Source organism: Macroventuria anomochaeta (assembly GCF_010093625.1).
Source record: "Macroventuria anomochaeta strain CBS 525.71 unplaced genomic scaffold BU25scaffold_2, whole genome shotgun sequence".
NCBI classification, from domain to species: Eukaryota; Fungi; Ascomycota; class Dothideomycetes; order Pleosporales; family Didymellaceae; genus Macroventuria; species Macroventuria anomochaeta.
The window spans coordinates 1,200,390-1,224,871 of record NW_022985363.1 but is presented as its reverse complement, the minus strand read 5'-3'; the positions used below and the strand labels follow the sequence as shown (position 1 = coordinate 1,224,871).

The 24,482-nt window shown below is 53.0% G+C and overlaps 11 protein-coding genes across 11 annotated transcripts; 7 read left to right on the top strand and 4 right to left on the bottom strand.

Annotated features, from left to right (window-relative positions):
* Window positions 1–57: 57 nt before the first annotated feature.
* BU25DRAFT_382915 (Thioesterase/thiol ester dehydrase-isomerase) lies at window positions 58–1,058 on the top strand. Its single transcript, XM_033704260.1, has 2 exons — window positions 58–187; window positions 238–1,058. Exons 1-2 carry the CDS (start codon window positions 117–119, stop codon window positions 626–628), a joined length of 462 nt encoding a protein of 153 aa, XP_033567140.1. The 5' UTR covers window positions 58–116; the 3' UTR covers window positions 629–1,058.
* Window positions 1,059–4,042: 2,984 nt separating this feature from the next.
* Window positions 4,043–4,857, top strand: BU25DRAFT_487339 (histone acetyltransferase-like protein; the record flags this gene model as incomplete). The annotated part of the gene is made up of 2 exons (XM_033711268.1): window positions 4,043–4,622; window positions 4,672–4,857. The coding sequence occupies exons 1-2, from the start codon at window positions 4,134–4,136 to the stop codon at window positions 4,855–4,857; spliced, it is 675 nt and encodes a 224-aa protein (XP_033567139.1). The 5' UTR covers window positions 4,043–4,133.
* A 59-nt stretch (window positions 4,858–4,916) lies between these two features.
* BU25DRAFT_330450 (uncharacterized protein) lies at window positions 4,917–5,591 on the bottom strand (the record flags this gene model as incomplete). Its single annotated transcript, XM_033702359.1, has 3 exons — window positions 4,917–5,056; window positions 5,114–5,245; window positions 5,375–5,591. 3 exons carry the CDS (start codon window positions 5,589–5,591, stop codon window positions 4,917–4,919), a joined length of 489 nt encoding a protein of 162 aa, XP_033567138.1.
* A 1,396-nt stretch (window positions 5,592–6,987) lies between these two features.
* Window positions 6,988–8,850, top strand: BU25DRAFT_319940 (uncharacterized protein; the record flags this gene model as incomplete). Its single annotated transcript, XM_033702243.1, has 3 exons — window positions 6,988–7,092; window positions 8,553–8,634; window positions 8,684–8,850. Coding segments are annotated over 3 exons (354 nt in total), but the record flags the coding sequence as incomplete, so codon positions are not given.
* A 13-nt stretch (window positions 8,851–8,863) lies between these two features.
* Window positions 8,864–10,660, bottom strand: BU25DRAFT_86537 (uncharacterized protein). The gene is made up of 2 exons (XM_033712187.1): window positions 10,440–10,660; window positions 8,864–10,377 (listed from the first exon to the last, which is right to left on the bottom strand). Exon 2 carries the CDS (start codon window positions 10,220–10,222, stop codon window positions 9,026–9,028), a length of 1,197 nt encoding a protein of 398 aa, XP_033567136.1. The 5' UTR covers window positions 10,223–10,377; window positions 10,440–10,660; the 3' UTR covers window positions 8,864–9,025.
* On the top strand, window positions 10,578–13,813 carry BU25DRAFT_444935 (ras-domain-containing protein; the record flags this gene model as incomplete). The annotated part of the gene is made up of 9 exons (XM_033709413.1): window positions 10,578–10,831; window positions 10,879–10,932; window positions 11,014–11,109; window positions 11,159–11,338; window positions 11,388–11,432; window positions 11,485–11,587; window positions 11,639–11,722; window positions 12,414–12,554; window positions 12,636–13,813. The coding sequence occupies exons 1-9, from the start codon at window positions 10,802–10,804 to the stop codon at window positions 13,811–13,813; spliced, it is 1,911 nt and encodes a 636-aa protein (XP_033567135.1). The 5' UTR covers window positions 10,578–10,801.
* A 216-nt stretch (window positions 13,814–14,029) lies between these two features.
* On the bottom strand, window positions 14,030–15,652 carry BU25DRAFT_487336 (pseudouridine synthase; the record flags this gene model as incomplete). Its single annotated transcript, XM_033711267.1, has 1 exon — window positions 14,030–15,652. One exon carries the CDS (start codon window positions 15,650–15,652, stop codon window positions 14,030–14,032), a length of 1,623 nt encoding a protein of 540 aa, XP_033567134.1.
* Window positions 15,653–15,994: 342 nt separating this feature from the next.
* Window positions 15,995–17,113, top strand: BU25DRAFT_319475 (DnaJ-domain-containing protein; the record flags this gene model as incomplete). The annotated part of the gene is made up of 1 exon (XM_033702235.1): window positions 15,995–17,113. A coding segment is annotated over one exon (1,119 nt), but the record flags the coding sequence as incomplete, so codon positions are not given.
* Window positions 17,114–17,392: 279 nt separating this feature from the next.
* On the top strand, window positions 17,393–18,151 carry BU25DRAFT_86384 (uncharacterized protein). The gene has a single exon (XM_033712186.1). It carries the CDS (start codon window positions 17,660–17,662, stop codon window positions 18,050–18,052), a length of 393 nt encoding a protein of 130 aa, XP_033567132.1. The 5' UTR covers window positions 17,393–17,659; the 3' UTR covers window positions 18,053–18,151.
* A 437-nt stretch (window positions 18,152–18,588) lies between these two features.
* Window positions 18,589–22,138, bottom strand: BU25DRAFT_406230 (glycoside hydrolase family 78 protein). Its single transcript, XM_033705217.1, has one exon. It carries the CDS (start codon window positions 21,707–21,709, stop codon window positions 18,947–18,949), a length of 2,763 nt encoding a protein of 920 aa, XP_033567131.1. The 5' UTR covers window positions 21,710–22,138; the 3' UTR covers window positions 18,589–18,946.
* Window positions 22,139–22,418: 280 nt separating this feature from the next.
* On the top strand, window positions 22,419–24,134 carry BU25DRAFT_86374 (general substrate transporter). Its single transcript, XM_033712185.1, has 3 exons — window positions 22,419–23,020; window positions 23,071–23,705; window positions 23,758–24,134. The coding sequence occupies exons 1-3, from the start codon at window positions 22,522–22,524 to the stop codon at window positions 24,091–24,093; spliced, it is 1,470 nt and encodes a 489-aa protein (XP_033567130.1). The 5' UTR covers window positions 22,419–22,521; the 3' UTR covers window positions 24,094–24,134.
* Window positions 24,135–24,482: the final 348 nt, after the last annotated feature.

Here is a 24,482-nt window from a genome sequence, read left to right as displayed (position 1 = left end):
AAAGCGGTCTGCTGCATGAGCCGAGGCTTGACGGTATCGATAAGACTTGTCACCCAGGACGCGTCTCGCGGTGCTTCATCACACCTCTCCATACTACGATTCAGACCGATCACGTTATGGTTCACAATGCATTGAAAGCACGTCGTCGCAGCGACTACAAGTTTCAGCTCGAGTACCGGACGCGATGGTGCAATGATACCCTGCATTGGACGACAAGCATTGGCTGACGCAGTTTAGGAGCGACAATGACATGTACCATCACCTCAACAACAGCGTATATTATTACTTTTTCGACTCAGTCGTGAACACATACCTAATCAAGCATTGCTATCTTCACCCGCCCACCTCTTCTCAAATCGGTCTTGTAGTGCACTCCCACTGTGACTACTTCGCCCCCACCGAGTTTCCAGCCATCGTAGACCTCGCATTGCGGGTCAACAAGCTGGGTAGGAGCTCCGTGACCTATGAGATAGGCGTCTTCGAGCGCGGCCAGGAGGAAGTGAAGGCTGTTGGGGAGTTCGTCCATGTCTTCGTTGACCGCGAGAGCAGGAAGCCGGGGAAGGCAGGCATGGCTGACGAGTTGAAAGATGGCTTGCAGAAGATACAGATAGACAAGGCGAAGCTGTAGCAAAGGAAAGACTGCGACTTGTCGACGATTCCTATCGTGCTCCCCGTCAGAGCAGTGCCGCCGCTCATCAGCATCGAAGAGAAATCCGTCTTGCATGAGGCGCTCAGCCTTGTCGAAAGAAGGCCTTGCCTACCGAATACGAGGTCCACTACTAAGCTACTCTTAACTAAGTACTTTTCTTTGTTCGTCCTCCTGTATCGTGGGCCTCAACGAGCCGTGGCTACCTGTTGGTACCAACACTCGAACACCAAGCAACGAGCTATCTTTGAATAACGGCGACCTTGAACATTCTTTGCGAACGCTCGTTCACTTCAAATCTTTCCTGCTACATGTGAATATGCAGGTTGCTCTATAGTTTCGCTAGCAAACTCCGACTGCAGACCGGATGTATGCAGACGAATGCGAAGAGGGAGTTGAAGAGTATGCCTATATTTGCACCGAAGCATTAGGGTGCGATACTTTAGTGTAATGAGTTACGGTTCACAGCTTCATGCATCGATCTGAGAACTCTCTTTCGCTATGTGTGACGCGTGTCTATAATTTTGTAGGGCGGTCGTCTTGCAGGAACGGAGCACCGCCCCAGCCATCCCGATCCGACTCTTAAACCGCCGGTGATGATGAGTGAACAGACATACCACAGTTGACGTAAAGTCCATCGAGGCGAACATCTGGAGCTCTTGCATGTCCTGGCACACCAAGAGCCTGACACGCTGATCAGCAAGCTTTCATTCTATGCTGCATTCTTGTTGTTTACCTCCTCTTGGTCCTTGTCCCTTTTTATGGTGTAGAAGACCTAGTAGCCTCGTCTATAACCTACCATCATACCCCCACTTCGTGCTAAACTTGCCCGTCGCGAACGCTCTTGTCCATCCCGCTCGCACCTGCGCTCATTTCTCACGGCCTGTCTTCTTTTCAGCCGTTATGGATCTGGGGCGTATTTGCTCAATTGATAGCCCGGTTGAACACCGCATTTGCTGCAATATTCCCACTCGAATCCCTCGGGACTGTCTTTACGATTTGCTTTGGTATCCACCCCTCAAATCTCGTTTCCCCATAGTCGTCCCAGGTTTCATGCTCCTTGTCAAGCTCGAGTTCGTCTTCGTCACAGCAGTAAGCGTTGGAATCAACAATTCAAACATATTTTACTTGCCTACGTGCCAGATATAGCTGCCTTCCTTGTTAATAATAGGATCATAAATGCTGAAATATTGGATGCATATCTCATGTCTAGTGACAGGTCTCATACGTTTCCTCGTCCAAGTACTAAAATCCTACTTCTCGGCCGGAATATCTTCCTCTTCCTCGTCTTAGTCACTGACTTCGTGATCTTCACTTTTGTCTGGATCCAAGTATTCTCACCCTCATACTTCCCACTCTGGACTTTTGTAGGCTGTCGCATAATCTTCTGCCTCGGGGCGTTGTAGCGCAGCAGACTGAGTTATCGTCTGTTTGACTGCTTCCTCATGCACTGTTGAGCTGGGTTTAACACCGGCAGGATCTTCTATTGTTTCGTAACATTTTTTGAGCTGCTATATTGCGGTAGCAACCTAGCACTTGCGAACTCCCTCGTTTAAATACTCTCATTGACCAATTCACGGATCACTAAGTGCAGTTGATCCGGAGTTGCTGCTATGATGGCGGGGTGGAGTTGTAACGTCAGTGGAGCCATGGTTTTGATGTCATTATGACGGATCCAGAGGCTGTGAAGAAAGTGATGGACGCCAAGTCACTAGAAGAGATGGTTGGGTTGGTGATGTTATGTATCCAATGATGTGACGGCAGCGTGCTAGCCGAGCTAAGAGGGTATGGAAGTTTGACGTTGTCAATCCACGTCCTTCATACGCTGCGAGTCACGAAACTTTGCTATCATTTCAGAATTTGTAACATTCCAGACACCGTCGTTCACAGACATAGCACTGATCTCAACAAACCTGTAACCTAGCTGTAAAGTGTCTTTGTTGGATTGGAAATGGTCGGAAAGCGCGCAAAGCCTTTGTGATCGAGCCGGGCCGGTCCAGAGGGTTAGCCTTTACCTGCTGCTACGCCAAACCCTCCATGATCATGGCATGATAAATGCGAGTTTTCAACACCTTGTGGTGACCGAGGTACTTCAATTTGGCCTTAAATTGGTCTGAGGGTGCCCCGAACACCCAAGACCATCTATTAGGAGTGGATGCGACGCCTTCTGGAAGCAAGCGTTCGCTACTGGCAAACCTTCCTTTGTCACTGCGTCTTTGTCAGATTATCGCATGGCTATACCATATGTGTGTCCAAGTTGTACGAGCATGCTTACCACACAAAAGCCCTTGAGCCAAACTGAAATATTTCAAACCATGGAGCATTGGTGTTGGAATACCATGGCTGGCCCAGCAGTTCTTGTTCCTGTGTTGCATGTGGCTCTTTCGCTGCCAATGCTGACAGGTCATATGACGACGCAGCTCCCTCGATTGACCTGGCAGGGAGCTCGTTGGGTGCCACAGAAAGGTTTATCCCGCCCGGGACCTGCAAGAGATTGGGGAGCTTGATGCATTGCGAAAGAACAGGCTATTTGCGCGGCACTATCACAGTCTCTCCAAGCTTTGCAGGTCTATTTTCAGTCACTTCCAGATTCCGTGTTTGAAGAACTGGAATGGCCCACGGGTTTGTGTATTGATCCTCTGGGTATCTTGTTGCGTGGGCATTGGCCCCGAGCCGGATCTTAGCACTCTCGTAGGCAGATCCTCTGATTCAAGATGGTTGAGACGTCTCTGACGTCGGGTTCACACAAAAGGATGTCGCCTTTTTACGAGATGGTGCTGACGCTCGCAGAGGCGCCTTTGACGACAACATGTCCGTTGAGAGGATGTTCACCGGCGATTGAGGTACGAAAGGTCAAGTAATGGACGACAAAACGGAGTGGAAGTATGCGATGAACGCGTTAATATCGTGTTGTGCTCCCAGGCGTGGCGCGCTGAGCTAGGGAAAGTCGACAAGTTCTCAAAACATCTGCACCCACAAGAAGATGAACATTAACAACCGTGCCATTGCACCATATCAAGCCCTTGCATACGGCAGGTTATCATGTATAGGAGCAATATTGCTCCGCCCGCATCGAGATTGCAATATATTTTCAATGTTAGCAAATCCCCTACCCAAAGGCGTTACGCAGGTACCATAATATTGTGCTGGTAGGCGAGGCAGGGTGGATGATCGAGGTAGATTACATCCTTGACTCTCGAGTACGGTTTGAACATACTCGTTGTATGTTGTTTCGCAGAATCTGTTAACTGAGTTGATGTGTGTATGTAGTGTTTTGGAGAGCGTTTGTCCGATGGAATGAAGATCGACGGTGCGAGATCGGAGCCCCGCGCTAGCGCTCGGTCTACAAACCGTAGCTTCCCCATACATTTGTACATCTTCACGCCCTATCAGCCTCAAAACTGCCATTGAGCCTCGAGACCATTACCGTATCCCCAAAACATCGTTCTGCCACACCTCAATCGATTACAACACACCAATCGCCGCTATGCCAGCAATGCTCGATGACCCAACTTCCCCGCCAATCCTACACAAGGTCGACAAAGCTGCACACGAATTCACTCCGGAGCACGTGACGCTAAAGAATGGCTCAGCCGCGACCATCCTTCCGTTCACCTCTCTTGACCAAGTCCCTCCGTCGCTGGTTGCCTTCTTACATGCACAGCTTTCAGCTGAGATTGAAGGTGGCGACACATATCCCATGCTTGACGCACTACCCCTGGAAAGCTTTGGGCCTTACTGGTTTGGCGTCTTCGGCACAGTAATGTTGGAAGGCGACTTCAAGAGTTCAGAAGAGGTCAAGAATATGGACGCCGATTGGAGCAATGTGTGTCTGGGTAGCTTCTACATCAAGCCGAATTATCCTGGACGAAGTAGTCACGTCTGCAATGCTGGTTTCCTTGTCACTAGCGCTGCGAGAAACAAGGGTGTTGGAAAATTGCTAGGCAAGCAGTATCTGCGATGGGCACCGAAGCTGGTATGTATTTGTAACGTGCCACACTGAACGACAAGACTGACATGTGCAGGGTTTCACATACTCAGTTTTCAATCTAGTGTACGAGACCAACGTGGCATCTACAAAAATTTGGGACTCACTAGGGTTCGAGAGGATTGGTCGTGTCAAGAAATGCGGTAAGCTAAAGAGCTATCCTGGAAGGAAGATTGATGCGATTGTGTACGGCTATGACTTTGAGCCGGATTCGACCGAGTAGATCAAATAATATACCAACAAGGAAGTATTAACTTCACTAGCCTGCTCATCTTTCCGATGTCACAGTCCCGTCGTTCTCAATCTTTTAGTTCGATCGGGTCGATAAACACTTATCTTGCAACCCGACGCGGCTGCATTCATATCATAGCACAGCCATCTGAAGCTTTGAAGAAACTCCTTGCGATTCTCTTCGGTATTATCTGGTCCTTGGTCACCCTTGTTCCAGTCTTCCTAAACGCTAGCTTCATCGTCGAAACCGAGCTCTTCTGCGCAGTGGTCAGCCAAAGTAAATCGGATACGTCGTTTCATGGATTTATCACCATCATGCCAGATACAGCTATCCTGTTTGTTGTCTATAGTATCATACTCTTTGTCGCATTGACCACAAACTTCGTATCGTTAGCGCGTATAAGCATGCTTCCTCTTCGAGCCAGCTTGCTGCGTTCCGTTCAGCTCTTCGTCGGACAGATCAAATTTGTCTATAGCAGCTTTACACTCTTCGTTGGTGGGTCCTTCACCCGGGTCCCGGTGCAATACCGTCGTCGTATCATGAGCTTTTAAATCTGTGGTTTGCCTGAGCTTGCCTTGTTGGAGAGGCAGCATGTCACACGCTCCATCGAACGCGTCTCTGTTGGTGGCAAAGATGTGGTATAGCACGCTACGAAGCCGACCTTGGCTCGAAGACTTAATGACATCGTAAAGTAGCTCACACGTGTAGACTTCGGGTACAGGCATGATGAGCAAGTTGATGGAAATTCGATGGAGGATCAATGGAAAGTAAGGTTGCGGAATTTGCGTCCCGTATATGGACGCGTCACACTAACGCACTCAAGCATAGCCGATTATGCTTGTGATTAACATCTTTATCGCAATATATGATACAAAGCAGCAGTTCAGAGGATCGCCACTCTGAATGGACAGTGTTCTGCAGGAGAGGTCGAAGCAGATGTGCCGAGCTTCCCTCAGCCGCAAGCCACCGTTCAGTAGCACTCCCACTAGAATGCAGAGCCATTTGCATGATCAACATAAGGTAATCCTCTGTCGACTCCTTGGGAGAGCGGCCTAAGAGCAGACTTTCACCTCTTATGAGTCAAGATGGTGATACACGAGCCGACCACTGTAGCCGGACAGACACCACATGGTCATCTCACCCACGAAGAAGCTGGGTCTTCGCGCATCATTTGCTCGCTTTGTACCGATCAACTGCAAAGAGAGAGCGTTATAGTCCGGGCAGAACTACGCACTGGATGTCTCATCGCCTTCTGCATAGTCACGCTTGTCGTCTTTGCCCTTTTGCAAATCGCGTCAGCAGCGTACCTTGGCGCACATTGACCCGAAAAGATCGCAGTATTTCCATCAAATGAGAAACGCGAAGCCTCCCGCAAACTGCTGACCGAGTCCTCCCTTATTGGGAAACCTGTGTACCAATCTGGGGAAATTGAACCATACCTAGGAACGTGACCCTTTCTCCTTGCCCCACACCACCAATTGTTGGCGCTCCTGGCCCAGAAATTTATACCAAAGCAAACCCTCTATAATTCCTTGGAGCTTACGTGCCTACCTTAGTCGCGGTTCTCTTCAGCGTCTGGTGGAAATGCATCTTTGCAAGACTGAAAGAGATGGAACCTTACTATCGACTTACCCATGAATGCAGAATTTTATAGTTCTAGCTGTAATGAAGCTGCTAGGACCCTTTTAAAACTTGGCTCAGACCCCCGAAGCTATAAGTCGTGGAGATGTGCGCCTCACTGTTGGCTCGGATCGGGTGTGCCTTACCCAACTCTGCGCACCAACGGCAGCCGCTCGAGGGTCCAAAGATATATTAATGGAATGAGTCCCCCGTTCTTAGACTCCCTCATAAAACTCATTACGCCAACATGGATTCTACTCAGGACCTGCTTTTCAACGCAATCAAATCGGCTGGATCTCCACGCCTGGTCAAAGTGCTGCAAGAGATATGCAGGGAAGATGCCGAAGCCGCAAAGCTGGCGTCTGAGAAGCCTTTGCTCGAACGAGGTGTTTTGAAGAAAGCCACAGATCCGGATGTCAGAAAGCGGATCCGTGTCACGAAGAAATACCAGGAAGATAACGCTTGGTGCAAGGGGGGAGAGGGTGTTATTTGTCGGATCTGTCGGATAATGAAGAAGACCAGGAGGATATGGATAGCAACGACGACACCGACGACGGCAGAAGTAATAGCGACGAAAACTCAACCTTGAAAGATGACTTTGATGAAGTTGACGGCGACTATGCGACACCAGAAGACGGGAGAGGTGTCCTCAAATGGAGCCCGCCTCTCACGCCGCAGGACTATGAGGCCAAGGAGCAGAATCCAACTCTTCGGGAAATACCAACCTATACGCGCCAACGATATGAGATCTGCGCCCAGTGCGAGTCGAATATGATGTCCCGAACAACAACCGCGAAGATTGCATATGTCATGAATGTACGTACTTCTTACCCCTGTGGCGCCCAAAGGAGTGCATACTGTGGCGGCGTAGGCCGCTGTAGTATAATGATACCTACGGTGAACGACAATGTAGGGCTATCGAGCTGATAGAATACTGCGCTGAGTTGCTATCTAGCTAGGAGAAGACGACTATATGCCTGATCGATAACACACTAGACCAGGTTAGTCTGCTATAGGTATAGTCAGACCTTGTACGGACCGATTGATACCGCAACAAATACTGACCGAACACAGTCCGCGAACCCTTACCCTTCTACGATAACGAAGACTTGGCTTGACTGGGAGGAACAATGCCACGAGTACAAAGAAACACCTCTTAATCGCAAACAAATTTCACGGGGATTCAATAGGAGTGCTGCGAAACAAGCGGCGACGATATCGGGTGTAAAAAGAGCATTCACCGCCCCGATCGCACGAGAGAGTTAGGACGAAGGTTGGATCCACCGATCTTACGGGGTGCAACTGAGTTATGGTATTGCTACCAGAGAAGTCTCCACTCAAAGGAACCTTCTACCATACAGTGAGATCAAATGGAATGAAGACCTAAGATACGGTTTGGACTTTGGCCATGGCCGGAGCGTGAGGAAGTGCTTGTTCACTTGAATTCAGAGAATTGAGAATGGATTCATTCAACATGGTCATTGGGCCCTGTCTGATATTGGGCACCCTGAAGTCAGTGAGGAATCAAGGGTTCATCGCTACCATCTAGGAAGCACCAATGGCCAACAACAGGGATCAATTAAGCACACTGCTAAGCACATTCCCAACCCTGAACAGTGAATTTCACAGACGTGTGTCAAGTCATACCTTCGTCACGACTCTCTTTACCCTGCATAATGCCTACTATCGAAGATACCGAACGCCGCCACAAGCTCAATATGAGCGACCAATGGCTCCGTCCTGGACCAGTTTACTACAGGCCCATCGCGCTCCACAACCCCGCCTGTGATGCACCCTGTGGAGGTCATCAGTGCATTTACGAAGCAGCACTGGAGGGGTTTGGTATCCAGTCCGAGCCGCCCAAACAAGTCAGTGGCAGGGAGAATCGACCCGGACATCATAAGATGACAAAGATACCGAGGATGGTGCAAGACCCAGAGCTTCTAGCGACAGAGGGTGAAAGAACAAACTGGTATATGCACAATCAGATTGCAATACCACAGGGTTCACCATCGTGGGCCCCAGCACCACAGCCTCCAGCAGCAACACCGAAAGTAAACTACGAGCAGGATCTCCAGACATGTACCCAATGCTATGACGAATACGACGACGCCGAGAACAACAGGACCAGCTGTGTCTTCCACATATGTAAGCACTCCCTTGAGATAAAACGCACCATTCTGCTAACACTATCCAGACCAAAGGCCTGTGCTTGACCTACAAAGCGAGGTGTGGTATAACTGGGACGACGCCCGTAACGGCCCCAGGGATACACCCAAGAACCGTCTGAGGTATTCGCGAGGTTTCAAGTGGCAATGCTGTGGCCTGTACGGTAAAAGTTCTGGGTGTCGGGTGAGCTATCATTCTTCGCAGGCTGCTATGCATTGGGTGGGACCGACAGGATGAGGCTTTGATTTGTTGAAGATATGGCTCCAAATGGATCTTCAGCAGCAGGTTGCAATGGTTGGTCTAAAATTGCAGCCTGGAGGCAGTCAGACGTTTGGCACCACGGAGGTATATGTGCGACGGGTAGTGACCATTAGCCGATCAGTATCCTTTCCCTCGTCGCCCTCTTCTGCCATTCCTGCATTCTCACCTCCTTGTACTCCCAACTCTTGACAATCACGCTTGAACCAGACATTGTCCGTACAGTATCTGGCAGAGTTTTGAGCTGCATGCTAAAGATAGTGCACGAGCCTATGCGCTCGTAACGATTCCCGTTTCCTTCGAGTACAAAACTGGTTGTTGACGATATCTCTTTCAGAAGCTTTCGTTCGTCAATGAACAAAGCTCCTGTTAGGGTGGATCCCTCCCGTCGAATGCTTCCAGGGTCTCGGCTCCAATGTACTTGGACATATGCCTCCGTGTTGGCATCGAGACGAGCAACAGCGTAGTAGCCATTTTGTGTCGTATCAACAGGGCATTTGACATCCACAAGTGCGAGGGGTATCGTGGAGGTTGTTACATCTAGATAATGAGTCCCTGTTGGGGTCAGTGCAAATTTTGCGTGCCCAGCTGCCTGAAGATTGTGTACGATGAAGTGTTCTCCGATGTGTGTCTGCCTAGGCCAAGCGAGGTAGTCAATTCGTCCTGCCCAGCCCAGGAACGACCAGCTAGGAAACTCGGATCTGCGACGACAAGGTCGTGAGTGATTCCAGTGTAGTAGAAACTCAATGACGGGACACTCCCTGGTCCCATGCTGAATTCTACCTTTAGAGAACTTTTTCAATGGGCCAAGATCGTAGTCGATGTCGGTCTCAAAGATGGGAATGCCCCATAGATGATGTACAGGCTTCTCGTTGACCATCTGATCGTTAAGAGCACCTGTAATGGCATCCAAGGCGTCCGAGTCCACAGACAACTGACGGGAACTATAAGCTTCCAGGTTGCGGGTGAAAGGAGCCAAGCGGTAGGTCCAGTCACTGACTTCGGAGTAAACCTTAAGTGGACGCGGCCTCTGGCCTGCTCGCGGAAGAAATCTATGCAGAGCTGCACTGGTAGTAGATGCATTGCAGATGAAATGGTCATTTTTGTTCGTGAAGAAGATTCGCTTGCGTGACAGATATCCCTCTTGGTACGTCCAGCCTCTGGTGGCCCACTTGGATGCAGTGATTCTGGTAATCGAATCCAAGGGACGTAAGATTACTGATAGGCGCTTGATCTTCTCGTATTTGAAAGGAACTTCTTCATCAATGGTGGTAAGTCCTGGTAGCCCGTACGATGGGTCTTCAGTCATTTAATCAGCCTGAAGTCGATCTTCCAGAGTCTACGATCTGCAGGCAAACGTTCGGCAACAGGCTTGTGAGCTCGACTGAGTAGTGGTGCAGCGTGGTAACATGGGGGGTACATTGCTAACACATAACTGTACGCTTGGCGAAGCCCTTTGTGAATCTGCTGATCGTTCAGAAACCTGGGGTAGTGTCTCGAAACTCAAGTGAGAGACGGTAGCCTACAAATGACAAGGTGTCGTTGTACTGGTTGTTAGGGCTGCGAGCCGCGGTCGAGCAAAGCTTGCGGCAACCGTTAGCGCGCCAAGCCGTCTGCGAGGCTGGAACTGACATCAACATCTGGGTCCTCAAGTGCAGACAACTCAAGCTCGGCATATCTCTTTGGTGCCGCTTCCATAGACATTGCGAATTATCCGACGTCTTGCGCATTCTTCTAGCACCGTTCCGCATCGTAGTCGCAAGTCTTTGCTGCCTAGTATCCAACTCGATCACGCTCCACACTTCGACCCTCATCAACGAAGCTTCGATCCTCCAGCAATTGTACCGTTCCTCCACCCCACACCTCACCAAGCAACTCTACATACACAATGGCGTCCAGGAAGAAGGTCCTCCTTAAGGTAGTCAGGCTCTTGTCAGAGATGCTGTAGCCCGCTGATGTATGCAGGTCATTATCCTCGGTGACAGTGGTGTCGGCAAGACCAGCTTGATGAACCAATATGTACGGTTCTACCCTTTGCGACGGCCATACGAAGATCGCACGATCTCAAGCAGGATACTTGCGCTTACAGCAGAGACATAGGTCAACAAGAAGTTCAGCGCAAGCTACAAGGCGACAATAGGCGCCGACTTCCTTACGAAGGAAGTTATGGTTGATGACAGGCTCGTTACCATGCAGGTGGGTCGCGCGAACCCCATAATACGCCTCAACGATTGACAATCTGTAGCTTTGGGATACCGCTGGACAGGAGCGCTTCCAGTCGCTGGGCGTCGCATTCTACCGAGGCGCCGACTGCTGCGTGCTTGTGTACGACGTCAACAACTCCAAGAGTTTCGACACGCTCGACAGCTGGAGGGACGAATTCCTGGTCCAGGCTAGTCCCATGGATCCTGAGAGTTTCCCATTCGTATGTGGTCATGCAGACACGGGAGATAGGACACGGCTAACCAGGACAGGTCGTTATTGGCAACAAGATCGACGTCGAGGAGAGCAAGAGGATGGTGAGTTCGACGAGACCTTGAGAAGCGCTACGGTGGCTAATCCCCGATCCAGATCTCCTCGAAGCGCGCCATGACTTTCTGCCAGTCGAAAGGCGGCATTCCCTACTTTGAGACCAGCGCAAAGGACGCTATCAACGTCGAGCAGGCATTCGAGGGTGCGTAAAGCACGGTCCATGAAATGCGCAACATGCTGATAACAACTTTAGTCATCGCACGGCAAGCGCTTGCTCAGGAGGACGTCGGCGACTTCAGCAACGACTTCCCTGAGACCATCCCCATCGACCTGAAGGGTAACGAGGGCGGATGCGCGTGCTAGTGTACACGAGTTTGCAGGAAGCACTGTTCGTGAGGACAGTTATACCCTCGAATAGCCCTGTGTCGTTCCGCGGAGTCTGGTGTACGGTGTATTGCATGCCTCTGTGCGAGGTCGTTTCTTGCTTAGTTGTCATCACTGGGTGTATAGCGACTGATAGTGAATATCGAATCACCTATAATATGCGATATCTTTCATACACAAACGTGGCGCATGTGACGGCTCCTGTGCACCCATAGCCGACATGACGTGAAGTGTGGCTGCAGCACGAAGTCCCGGCGCTATCCTGTGATCTGAGACACGCGACCCTGAACCATTGCGCATCTCTAACCACGACTCCATCCCGGACATTCGCTGGTCACGCTGCATGCTCAGGCAGTCACTGCAGTAGCTGACACGCCGCCTCTGGCCTTCGCACCACCCAGCCATCCCATGGGCCCTCTATTGCACTTCGATACCCGACTCCCGGCCGTGATCCCGTACAACGCCGATACTGGCTTCGCTGAGCGCCCTCCCTGACCGAACCACATTCTTTAGACCAACACCTATTCATAATGATCCCGCGACGACAGGAGGAGGTGGAGCCCTCGCCCTCGACGCCCCTCAGCCCGCGCAGTAGCACTGTGTCCAACGACGCTAGCTTTCTATACGACGATGACTTTCTGGAGAGCCCCGTACGTTCGCCGGCGAGCGTAGTGAGCGTGTGGGACGAGGGGAAGAAACCACACAGCAGAACCAGGCATGCGGTTGGTATTGCGCTGCTGTTGGCGACAGTATTCCTATGGACAGCGTCCAACTTCCTGGCCAGCGTACGTATTGACACACTGCTTGTCCACACCAATGCTCGACAGACCAAGGAACAGGCTAACTCCAACAGACGATATTCGCAGACTCCTCCTACGACAAACCATACCTAGTCACCTATGTCAACACCGCATTCTTCTTGATTCCCCTCATTCCTATGGCCCTGCACCACCTCTGGGCCGACCGCGGTAACACCACACGCCGCCAACCCCTCGCCGCCTCCCTCCGCGCCCTGCTCAACCGCCGCGCAGGAAAGTGGACACTCCTCCGCGATCATGAATCGGCCTCCTCGTCCCGGTCGCCGAGTAAATCGGGCGACGGCGAGGGCGCAGAACTGCTCCTCGGCGACAGCTCGCACGGCAGCGTGCACGACATTCGCGAGCTGCGAGACGATGAAGGTCTAACACTGCAAGAAACCGCGAAGCTAGCGCTGGAATTCTGCGTCCTGTGGTTCCTAGCAAACTACTTCGCCGCCGCCTGCTTGTCGTACACCACCGTCGCATCCAGCACGATCCTGGCGTCCACATCATCCATCTGGACACTTCTGTGCGGCTCGATGCTGCGCGTCGAGCGCTTCACTGTGCGCAAGTTGATCGGTGTAGGCGCCTCCCTCGCCGGCGTAGCCCTCATCTCCACCATCGACGTCTCGGGCGAAACAGACGAGAACCGTGGTTCCTTCCCGCACAAAACGCCGCGCGAACTCGCGCTCGGCGACGTCATGGCCTTTGTTTCTGCCGTGCTGTACGGGTTCTACGCGGTGTTTATGAAGAAGCGCATGGGCGACGAGTCGCGCGTGAACATGCCCTTGTTCTTCGGCTTCGTCGGCCTTTCCAACGTCCTGCTCTTATGGCCGGGCCTCGTCATCTTGCACATCACGGGCATCGAGCCGTTCCAACTCCCACCCACCAACAAAATCCTCGCCATCGTTCTCGTGAACAGCGCGTCCAGCTTGGTTAGCGACTTCTGCTGGGCGTATGCTATGCTTCTCACCTCCCCGCTCATCGTCTCGGTGGGACTGTCGCTCACCATCCCACTATCGTTGGTCGGCCAAATGGTTCTGGACGCGCAGTATGCGAGCTGGCTGTACTGGGTTGGTGCGGCGATCATGGTGGTCAGTTTTTTGTTTATCAACCATGAGGATCGGAAGGATGAAGAAGAGGGCCTGCAGGGCGCTGAGCCGATTGTGCGTGTTGAGGAGGGGATCCGAAGTATGCGCGAGAGCTTTCACAGCCGGAGGAGCTCGAGGGCGAGTGTACATGGGTAGATGGAGGGGAGGCGGGCGTTGATTGGCATCTTTGGGTTCTGGTTGTTTCGATCTGGGCTCTGATTGTTTCGATTTGGGCGTTGAGCGGGATACCTATGGCATTGCACGGCGTTCACCCAGGGAGACGTATTCTTAAGATATTCATAAGAGTTGCTGTTGTTTTCATCTTTGTTTGGGGTATCACTGCTTTGCTTGTCGCTTCTTCCTCGAGGACTCCTAGTCCCTCCGCCCACCATTCATGCTCTTGCTATACTTGCCCTGTCCCTTGCCACCACCCCTGTACTTCCCTCTCCCACCACCTCCTCCTCTGTAGCTTCGGTTGCGGTCGTCGTCCTTCCGGTTCGCCATGAATTCTGTCTTCCTCGCCTGCCAGCTCTCCTCGTCCTCGAGCACCTCCTGCTCCCACCCCTCCCTCCTCATAAACCTGTCCAGCATGCCCTCGACCTTTGCTTCCCACACCCCCGCACCCTTCTCGAGGTCAGAGTACTCGAGGACGTTTTCTCCGCCCAGGTCGTAGGCCCCCTGTCTGCTTCTCACTAGACTCGACATGAGGCCGAGAGAGTTGCATGCCAGCCCGAGGTCGTGGCACAGCGAGCGGACGTAGAAGCCAGACGTCACCGTCATGCGTAGTCGTGCGGCGGGTGGTTGGTGCGCCTTATCAATCGGCTTTGTTTCTGGTGTTTGGTTGGCAGCGCTGGTGAACGCTTGGTCTACAACCTCGGCCTGCTCCACACTGTCTGCTGGCTGTTTCTCCACCGGCACGGGGGGTTCGGGGATGTCTGCGTCGAGCGGGCGCTCTACGCTGCCTAGGGCGGCGTTTTCGTCGGTGTTCTGCGGTTGCGCTTGTACGTCTTCTGCATTTTCTACATCGTCTGCGTCAGGCCCTGTGTGCGAGGGCGAGGTGGATTGTGCGTGGTAGGGTAGCGGTAGCGGTTGCGGGTGCGGGTGCGGGTGCGGGTGCGGGTGCTGGGTGGACGCGGGGAGGGCGCCGGACATGGCTGGTTCGCTGTCGGTGCGCGGTTTCTTGGGCTGCGGGCCCGCGTCCTTGATGGGGTGGTCTGAGGCGGGTGTGACGGAGCGTGCGGCGGTCGGGTTCGTGTCCGGCGAGCGCGCGCGCTTCGAGTTGCGGAGGTGTTGGACGGCGTCGGATTTCCGGATTCCCAGCAGTTTCTCCGCGCCTGCTTTTCCCTCGTCGTCGACTTCTTCTGCGGGCCAGGCGAAGTCGTGCGTCCCTGGCTCGAGCCATTCCACCAGTTCCAGTTCCTCGACGGTGACACGGCGTGCGGCGACGGCGGGCACGTCTTTTCCTTCGCGCGCGTACTCGTACATCTTCTTCCCGTCGACCTTCAGCGCGGAGAAGACGCTGGGCTTTTGCATGATGTCGCCCCGGAAGTCTTTCAGCTTCTCCTCGACCAGCTCGCGCGTGACGTGCGCGTAGTCGGCTTTGCTGATGATTTTGCCGACTGCATCGTAGCTGTCTGTTGCTGCGCCGAAGAGGACGACGCACTCGTAGCTCTTGGTGCATTCGAGGAACTTGCCGAGCTCTTTTGTGCCCTTGCCCGCTCCAACGATGAGGACGCCAGTGGCCATGGGATCAAGGGTCCCGCCGTGGCCGAGCTTGACTTTCAGTTGCTCGACATGCTTCTTCTTCGATCCCGAGAGGAGCATCTGGCGACGCGTGGACTCGAGCCATGGCTGGAAGAGGTCTGATTTGGCGAACTCGGTCTGCAGGTCACGCAGCACACCGGCCGAGGACGCCCATTGAGGCTTGTTGATGGCAAAGACACCTTCGAGCACCTTCCGACCAGCGGCAGCACCTTCCTTCGGCGGAGTAGTCATCGTGCGTCGAAGCGTAGATGCAACTGACATGGGGAGGTGAGGCGTGTGAGCTCCAGCCGTTGGAGGGAGCTCTGATAATTCTCCGAAGATCCCGACGATGCCAAGCCCTGGAGAAGTCCAACGGTGCGCTAGTGGGCAATTGCATGTGAACTGTTTCTGCCGCCTGGCACGTGTGCGACTTACACCTCGAACACCACCTCGCACTCCACCTCGCACTCCACCTCGCACTCCCAGCACGTGAGGCCGCTGTTGCCCCCCCCCCCCCCCCGAACAGCATCTTTCGGTCGTGCTGCTGTTCTCGTCCTCTGCGCATAGCGAGCAACGCACCGCACAACCGCCGCCATGGGCGACACCAACACAGATCTCCAGGAGCTCGCGCGCTCGACCAACGAAGACTACTACGAGCTTCTCGGCGTCCCCTTCGATGCCGAAGAAGCAGTCATCAAGCGCGCATACCGCAAAGCCTCGATCCGCTACCACCCGGACAAGAACCCAGACAGTAAAGATGCTGCCGATAAGTTCATCGCTCTGGGATGGGCGCGCGACATTCTCATAGACTCCAAGCTGAAGGCTGAATACGACCGTGCACGCACGCGGCGGCGCGAGAAAGCGTTCCAAGAGCAGCTGCTGAGTGGGAATAGGCGGAAGATGAAGGAGGAGCTGGAGCGTCGAGAAAGGGAAAGCGCAGACTTTGGGCCAAGCTTGAAGAGGAAGCGCGCAGCAGACATGGGTGAGGCAGAGAGGAGGGAGCAGGAGATTCAACGCCTAGCGGAGGATGGCAAGAGGCGACGGAAAGAGGCGCAGGATCGCAAAGACAAGGCGCGCAAAGAAGAGGAGGTGGCTACCGCAGAGCCAGTCAAAAGTCCTCAGCCGCAAGCGCCGAAGCCTGGGCAGTCTGCTGAGCTTGACCGTACGATCAAGATACGCTTCCACAGGGAAGGCGACTCGACGACCTGGCACAAAGAGACAGTCAGGAACATGTTCGAGAAGTACGGCAAGATTGATAGCATTATCATGGGCAAGGACAAGAAGCTGAAGCTCGAGGGTGAGAAACATCGAAAGCTGGTGGCTATGGTGTTCGTTGTCTATGGACGGCTCGACCATGCGCACGCCGCGGTCTCGGATGCGAAGGCGGATTACCCGGCCCTCGACTCTGTAGCCTGGGCGAACGGCGAGCCGGACCTTACCTCGACCAACGCCAACGGCGCCTCTACCTCGACAAGCGTACATCCCGCAGCACCATCGGCGCCGGCAACACCCGCAGCGAAGTCGTTCCGAGCGTCATTTGGGTCTAGCTTAGGCGCTGGAGCCGGGGCTACGCCATTAGGCACACCAAAGTTTTCGTTCAGTCCCAAGACACCGAGTCTGGAGGAGGTGACCATGATGAGGCTGAAGAATGCGGAGAAGAAGAGGTTGGAAGAGCAGATCAGGAAGAGGGAAGCTGCTGAAGCTGCGCAGGAAGCCGCTGTGTAGATACCGGCGATGGAAACAGCTGGATGAAGGACTCTGACTTTTAGCGATGATACCCAAATCTATTTCGATAAACTGCATACATCTAAAGTTTGTCTTGCAACACAAAAAACCTCAAGGCGATAGCTTGCAGACACGAACTTGCCGCAGAGTACCTTGAGCATCAGAACGCACTCCTCTCCGAAGATCTCAGCGCTCATGCACGGAGAACCTCTTCGATCGACTCAACAAGCAAAGACCTGCGATCTACTCACCCGCAATGGAAAATCGGCATCCGATATTGCGCGCTATCAGGAAGTTTTGTTCTCTTCATGAACACCTTCTTTCTCCTTGTAGGTGCAGGTCGAGCTGGCTTTCCACGTTTCAGCGGCAATGAGGGAACGCGGTTCCTTTATGACGGCCAATGCGAGACTACCAAAAAGACCAACATCGGCGTTCACTTACGCACCAACGTTCTGGGTACCATGCTGTTAGGGGCCAGCAACTACTGTATGCGGTGTATGAGTGCACCTACAAGAGCTGAGGCCGAGCGAGCACATGCGAAATTCAGATGGGTCGACATTGGGACTCCTAGTATTCGCAGCCTGGGGCAAATACGCAGGCTGCGCGTCGTGCTCGGCTCCTATTGGGAACATCGTCTCTACCATTGCACTTGTTGTAGGTAAACTATTACAATCGTTTGTCGAACCGTCTACGCCGAACTTCAAACGCAGTAGCATATTTGATGACAATCAGATCAACATCAGCGATCGCATGTTCAACTTCGCCCAGACGGGGCGTCTTCAGCGTCTGACCAGGACCGATTGTGTCAATGCTTATGCCCAAAACTACCGGTCTGCGCGGGAAGCGTCGTACTTGCAGTTTCCAACACAATCCTACGTTACACCGACGGAGCCATCGCCGACTACGAGACGTAAGTTGCTCCCGTAACCAGTCTTGATGATGATCAACCCAATCCTGTCGAATAGATTTGCCAACAATACCCCACTAACGGCGCGAGTTGCGCAAGCTGGATCTCCAAAGTACAAAGTGGGATCGACCCTTGGCAGCCGTTCAAGAAACCAGTCCAGTACTGCAGAAGTGAGAAGATCGATCAACATTGTCGTCTGGAGTACCGTGCCCATCTGATGCTTGTGGTGCTGCTCATTGGACTTTTGAAAACAGCCACCATGCAGTGCATCGCCCTCAGAATCCGAGACGTACCGAGGTTGACCATTGGAGACGCTGTGTCATCATTCTTGATGGCGCCAGACCCAAAGACGAAAGGCATGTGCTTGCTCGACAAGTCATTGAAACACTTCAAGCCCGCTGTGAGCTATGCGCAGCGCACCGAGTCCGGCGAGTACAACAGCATCAGTTGGACTGCGCCCCCCCCCCCCCCAAATACTTTCATCAACGGAGAAGACGCCACTTCACGGCTGCCAGTAGTCGCCAATGGTTCGCGTTCCTGACCACTTTTATTGTACTGGTCGGCGTCTCTATCTTCGTCCTCGAGCACGGTGTGTATATTGGTACAAAGCCGATGACCGTGATAAAGCTGGCATCTATACACAGGGTCTCGGCTCTGTCGATCCGCGAGCCTTCATCAGATGGTCGCTCCCAACATCAGGCGTAGCTGGTTTGATCAGCAATGTCGTCGTTGCCAACACGCCACAGCTTCTCTTGTCAGTCCTCTATCTAAACTACAACGGCCTCATGACCGTCACGTCCCTGGCGCAGGAGTGGTCGCGATACGGCATTCGTCGCAACCGTCTCAGAGTCTCAACAACAACACGCTCGATATTTGAAGTAGATGTTGTTATACAAGATCGGTCTTGCAGTCGTTCAGGGCCTCAACACCAACTCATATCGCCCCGGCTTCAACGCCACCCTCCTCCCTTTCTCCGTCACTGTATTTTGCTCCGCCTGCACCCGCATGACATCAACCTCGCTCTCCTCCCTCGGCAACAGGAGATACCCAGTCGTGCTAGTCGGCACTGTGACCTTCATCTTAACCCCTTGAACCTCCCCGTCCCGCTCATACTCAACCTCAATCTTCCCATACGGACACTCCACATCCCCCTTCACATGCTTGAACTCGCTCCTCAGCGGCGGCCTAACGGTCCACGTCCGATACGCTTCCGTCTCGCACTTGACACCCAGCACCGCCTCATAAAACCATTCATATATCGTCCCAAGCATATCGTGACACTTGCTCCGACACGCGTCCTGCCAGAACTCGTTCAGCGTCGTCTCGCCCCGGCGCAGGAAACGCATGTAAGAGGGGTGTTCCTCCTGGCGCGCCATTTCGAGCACGAGGTCTGGGCGGTCAACGTCTGTGAGCGTGTTCCAGAGGTATTTGAGGCCGATTTCGCCGGCTTGGATACGATTGCCGGCGTCGGAGCAGTCGGCGAGGAAGGCGGCTTGGATGTCGGCGATGTGTTCGGTGGGGACGAGGCTGAATTGGAGCGCAAAGGCTTGCGCGACCATGTTCCTGTCTTGGAGGCCGGGTGCGTCGCGGGACGTGTAGAATGCGTAGGGATATTTCTTCTTCTCCGTGACGAGCAGGTGCTTATTGTAGACAGCGAAGATACGGTCTGCCCACGCCTTGAACCGCTGTTCCTGGTCCGCCTTCTTCAGTTCCTTGGCCATGCCCTGTATGTTGCGCAGGCAGCGGTAGTAGATTGCCGTCTCGATATTGGCTTGATTGTTGCCAAAGGCTATATCGCGCCCCCAGTCGCCGAGACCGTGTTCGATCAATCCGCCATCGCGCTCTTTGGTGGCTATGTACTCCATATACCGTACACAGGGCTCGAACAGCTTCTCGAAGACTTGCGTGGTGCCGTAGTAGAACCTCAGTATCTCAGGTAGCAGCGCCACCGCGCCGCCCCATGTTATCGTGTCGTGCAGAGGTCCGCACATATACCGTATCTCAGGCGCCATGGTGGGACACAAGCCATTGGGTTCCTGCGCGTCGACGATGTCGTCGAGGATCTTGCTGTACAGAGATTCCATGTCCCGAATGTATTGGGTTGCGGGCGCAAGCAGGTGCGTGACTTCGAGCCAGCCGAACTTTTCGATTTGCGGACAGTCGGTGTGGTAGCTGAATAGGTTGGAGACAAAAGACCAGTAGCACATGTTGAGCAGCTGGTTGCAGTCTTCTTTGTCGGTAGTCATGGTGCCGAGACGGCGGGCGGCGGAGGAGATGTGGCGGCTTTCGAGGGAGACAATGGTAGGCAGGGTGCAAGATTTGTCCGACTCCAGAGCGACGCCTTCGATTTGGATGTAGCGTGCGCTTGTGAAGCAGAAATCGGGCTCCCAGGTTTCAATGCCGGTGCCGGCGAGGGTGAATTTGCAGAACACACCTGTCTCGAATGCTTTGAAGAGCGGATCTGGCATGAGTACTTTGCCATTGTCGCCGACTGTCTCTGAGAACCGGACGATAACCTCGGAGCCTGCAGGTCCTTGAACCTGGATCTTGATCATCGTCGTCATGTTTTGGCCCATGTCGAAGGCGACGATGCCTGGCTCAAGTGTCTTCTGCGTTTTGGGCGTGAAGGTCTCGTGCAGTACGACTGGAGGCTGGTTCTGGTACTTCAGCTTGCCTCTAGGGCCAGTAACAGGCGTAGCTTTCTTCCACTGGTCATCTTCATTGAAGCCTGGTGTGTCCCATCCATGTGGGTAAGCACGAAGGTCCTTGGTCTCAGATGAGTAGATGTTTGCCAGTGTCGTTGCGCTCTTGCGTATGCTCCAATCAGGCCCCGTGGTGATGGTCTCGCGGCTCCCATCCTCGTAGAAGAGGTGCAGCTCAGCGAAGAAGCATAGCTCGTTGCCATATCGCACATATGTGTTGTCTTCATAGCAAGGCCAGAAGAAACGGTCGTCGCCTTGGTCTCCGGCGTAGAAGCCATTGCCAATGTGAGCGCCCAGCACGTTCTCACCCTGCTGCAGCATGCTGGAGATATCATACGCAGTGAACTGGACCGTGCGGTGGTAGTTGGTCCAACCAGGGTCAAGCTTGTGGCCATTTGCCGCCGAGGGGTCGCCGTTACAAACGAAATTGAAGTGGCCCAGGCCACTGGCGAATACAATAGCACGGGACGGCTTTCGGTCTAGATGGATTGCTTTGCGTACGTAGACTGGCTTGTCCCCATTGTCGCCGATCCATACTCCTTTCCACCGATTGGCCTCATCCTCGAACCAGGTGCGGAAGATCAGGCTAGTGTGAGGCATGTAGGTCTGGTTCATGCTGTATGGAGGAAGCAAGCCACTTGACCTTGGGTATGCGGTGAAGAACTCATTGATGGCACTTTGTGATGTGTTACCATCTTGGTCCCACACAGTCACCCTCCAATAGTGGAAGGTCGTGGATTGGAAGCCGCCTTGTGGAGCGCAAAGAATGTTGCGTTGTTGGTTTCCCTCGACCTTAGTCGAATCCCATGAAAGTGTGTTGAAAGACTGTGATGTGGATAACTCAACGCGGTATGCTGTTTGCTGACCATCGGGAAGATATGATTGTAAGACCCAGAAGAATCGTATTTTGTCGGTATCGATGCCAAGAACTTCGTGAAAGGCATGTATGCCACAACGTGTGACTCGAAGTGCCATACTGGAGGTACTCGGTGTGATGTGGCGAGCAAGTCCAGACGTAGACAGAGACTGCAGACTGACTGTAGAAGCTCGAACTTGGCGATATGAGAATGCTGAGGCTTGCTGAGAAGGCGCACTACCACAACACGATGAAGTGTATGATGCCTCTTCGCGGTTCGTTCTACCGAACCGCGTAGGCTGTCTTGCTGAACGTAGAAATACGGCCGACAAGTTCTTATTACTGGTGTCTTTTGAGATTTGGAAGCCGACGATGCTAGTACGAGATGATAACACGTGCCAAGGTCATGGTTTTCGTCGAACGTACGACTTGCATCGCACCACGCAAGAGCCGCGATCTCATTCGGGACAACCTGCACCGAAAGACTATCGAACGCAGTCTAGCAGAGGCTTGCCCATCTGCCGAAGAGCTATCCGAGCAGAGGAATGTGGGGAAGGACGCCAGAGAACGGGCGGTTGATGGCGGTCTCCACATGAAAGCAAGGGTATCCGATTTAGTGCGCTTAGCGCGCTGGCAGAGATCTAACCACAACTGTCGACGCGCTTTGTCTGCCAATGCAACGATCAGACTGCCCGTCTTTACCAGATCGGTGATGTCCCGCTAGCTGCCCTTGGGGTTCGTGCCTCGAAGGATTGGAGTATATGTCGCTCCACATGCGCAAGTACAGTCCTTGAAGTCCTCGGCATGGTATAGTCCGGGGTAAAGGCCTAGGTCGCTTCTTACGATCTACCGTTGTCGTGGTGTAGTATACATAGGCGCTGGTCTCCCTTGTCGAAAAGATCATCGCCAACGTCTCCTCAACGCTGACAAGATGGGTCTCGCAACCACAGTCTTCTCTGCGGTCTTCCTTGCCACCGGAGGTTTCCTCTTCGGTTACGATAGTGGTATCATCACATCTACCATTGCACTCCAAACTTTCAAGGACTACTTCAACACTCCTAATGACACCACCACTGGTGGCATTGTGTCCGCCTTCCAGGGCGGAGCTATTGCCGGAACCATATTCAACATGCTCTTCGCTCACAAGATGGGTCGCCGCTGGACCATCATGGTTGGCGCTCTGATTTCGGTCTTTGGCAGTGCTCTCCAGGCTGGTGCCGTCAACATGGCGATGCTCATCGTTGGCCGCTTCATCGGAGGTGTCGCAGTTGGCCAACTCACATCCACCATTCCTCTGTATGCTGCAGAGCTTTCGGAAGCCAAGCATCGTGGCGTGCTCTCTGGTCTCCTGCAGTGGATGTTGAGTTGGGGTTTTTTCGTAGCCCAGTGGTTGGGCTACGGTTGTTCTTCAAACTCCACCCAGTTCTCCTGTGAGTATTCCTCGCTTTGAAGCCGCCTTCGCAGGACTGATATTTTTCAGGGCGCTTCCCGCTTGCCTTCCAGTGCTTCCCTGGTCTGATCCTCATCACCGGTATCTTCTTCCTCCAGGAGTCACCACGATGGCTCATGGAGAGGGACCGCCACGAAGAAGCCATGGCCTCGCTCCAGAAGCTCCGCAGGGGTTACGACTCTGAGATCATCGATCTTGAATACCGAGAGATTCGCGATGTTATTGCGGCTGACCGGGCACTCGGCAACATTACCGTACTTTCGATTCTTACCAAACCTTCCTGGCGCAAGCGACTGCTTCTTGGATGCGGTGTCCAGGCCTTCGGTCCTCTTTCTGGCATCAATGTTATCAACTACTACGGTCCTCGCATCTATAACATCCTTGGTATCTCGACGCGCGAGTCTCTCCTGATCATTGGCATTAGCGGAGCTTTGTCTATTGTGTGGTGCACAATTGGTCTCGCCATCCTGGATAGGTTCGGTCGCATCAAGCCTCTGCTCATCTCTGCCGCCTGTCTTGCTGCTGCTCTCCTTGTCAATGCCGTACAAGGACAGTACTTTAACCCCAACAACGGCGCACAGTTGCGCAGCATGGTGGCTATGAACTTCGCGTTCTCGTTCTTCTACACTCCACTCGGTATCATCTCTTGGGTGTATCCCGCAGAAGTAAGTAACAAAAGAAGAAAAGAAGCCTGCAAAGACTAACAAAGCAAACTAGATTTTCCCCGTCGAAGTCCGAGCCCTGGGTAACGCCATCACCACCTTCACTAACTGGGCTGTCAACTTGATTTTCGCCCAATTCTCCCCTCAGGCGCTTACCGCGATTGAGTTTCAGTACTTCTACGTCTTCTTCGTGTTCAACATCATCGCATTCCTGTGCTACTGGTTCTTCTTCCCAGAGACCAAAGGAAAGACACTTGAGCAAATGGATGAGCTCTTCGGCGATCAGCTTGTGCCTCACGCTATGCAAGATCCTGCCGCAGCAGCCGCCGCCATGGAGAAGGACGAGAAGCTCCACGCTGAGGTGCGCAACGAGTCTATCGTCGGAGTTTGAGATTGACGTGGCAACGAAATTGAATGTAATGTTAGGGCAACCTGTGTGTAGGTGGCGCTATCAAGGAGGAACTGAGATCGATGGCAGTAGCGTAATGGATGATTAAGCAATGAAAAACAATACTCTCTCCATAACGCGTCTTTTCGAGACCCCTGATAAATTGTGGTTGAACCAAATTTTGGCTAACCAGTGTTTTGAGTTCTCTAACTATCAAGACGCCTGCATTCTTCCACAAGCAATGTCCACCCACGTCCACCTAACTAAATCTTGACATTCTTTAAATCTGTCTTTGTACTTTCCGATGTTTCTTGGATTTCTGCAAACTTACTCGCAAGTCCGCCATGCATATTTTCGTTTGATGCCTGCTGTTACCCTCCGCAGTCTTGAGA

Excerpts from the sequence above, each read along its gene's own strand:
- BU25DRAFT_86537 (XM_033712187.1), bottom strand. The coding sequence starts at position 10,222 with ATGACTGAAGACCCATCGTACGGGCTACCAGGACTTACCACCATTGAT.
- BU25DRAFT_382915 (XM_033704260.1), top strand. The coding sequence starts at position 117 with ATGGTTCACAATGCATTGAAAGCACGTCGTCGCAGCGACTACAAGTTT. Across the intron at positions 188-237 it reads CTCGAGTACCGGACGCGATG|GAGCGACAATGACATGTACC; the intron begins GTGCAATGATAC and ends GACGCAGTTTAG.
- BU25DRAFT_86384 (XM_033712186.1), top strand. The coding sequence starts at position 17,660 with ATGCGAAATTCAGATGGGTCGACATTGGGACTCCTAGTATTCGCAGCC.
- BU25DRAFT_406230 (XM_033705217.1), bottom strand. The coding sequence starts at position 21,709 with ATGGCACTTCGAGTCACACGTTGTGGCATACATGCCTTTCACGAAGTT.
- BU25DRAFT_86374 (XM_033712185.1), top strand. The coding sequence starts at position 22,522 with ATGGGTCTCGCAACCACAGTCTTCTCTGCGGTCTTCCTTGCCACCGGA. Across the intron at positions 23,021-23,070 it reads AAACTCCACCCAGTTCTCCT|GGCGCTTCCCGCTTGCCTTC; the intron begins GTGAGTATTCCT and ends GATATTTTTCAG. Across the intron at positions 23,706-23,757 it reads CTTGGGTGTATCCCGCAGAA|ATTTTCCCCGTCGAAGTCCG; the intron begins GTAAGTAACAAA and ends AAAGCAAACTAG.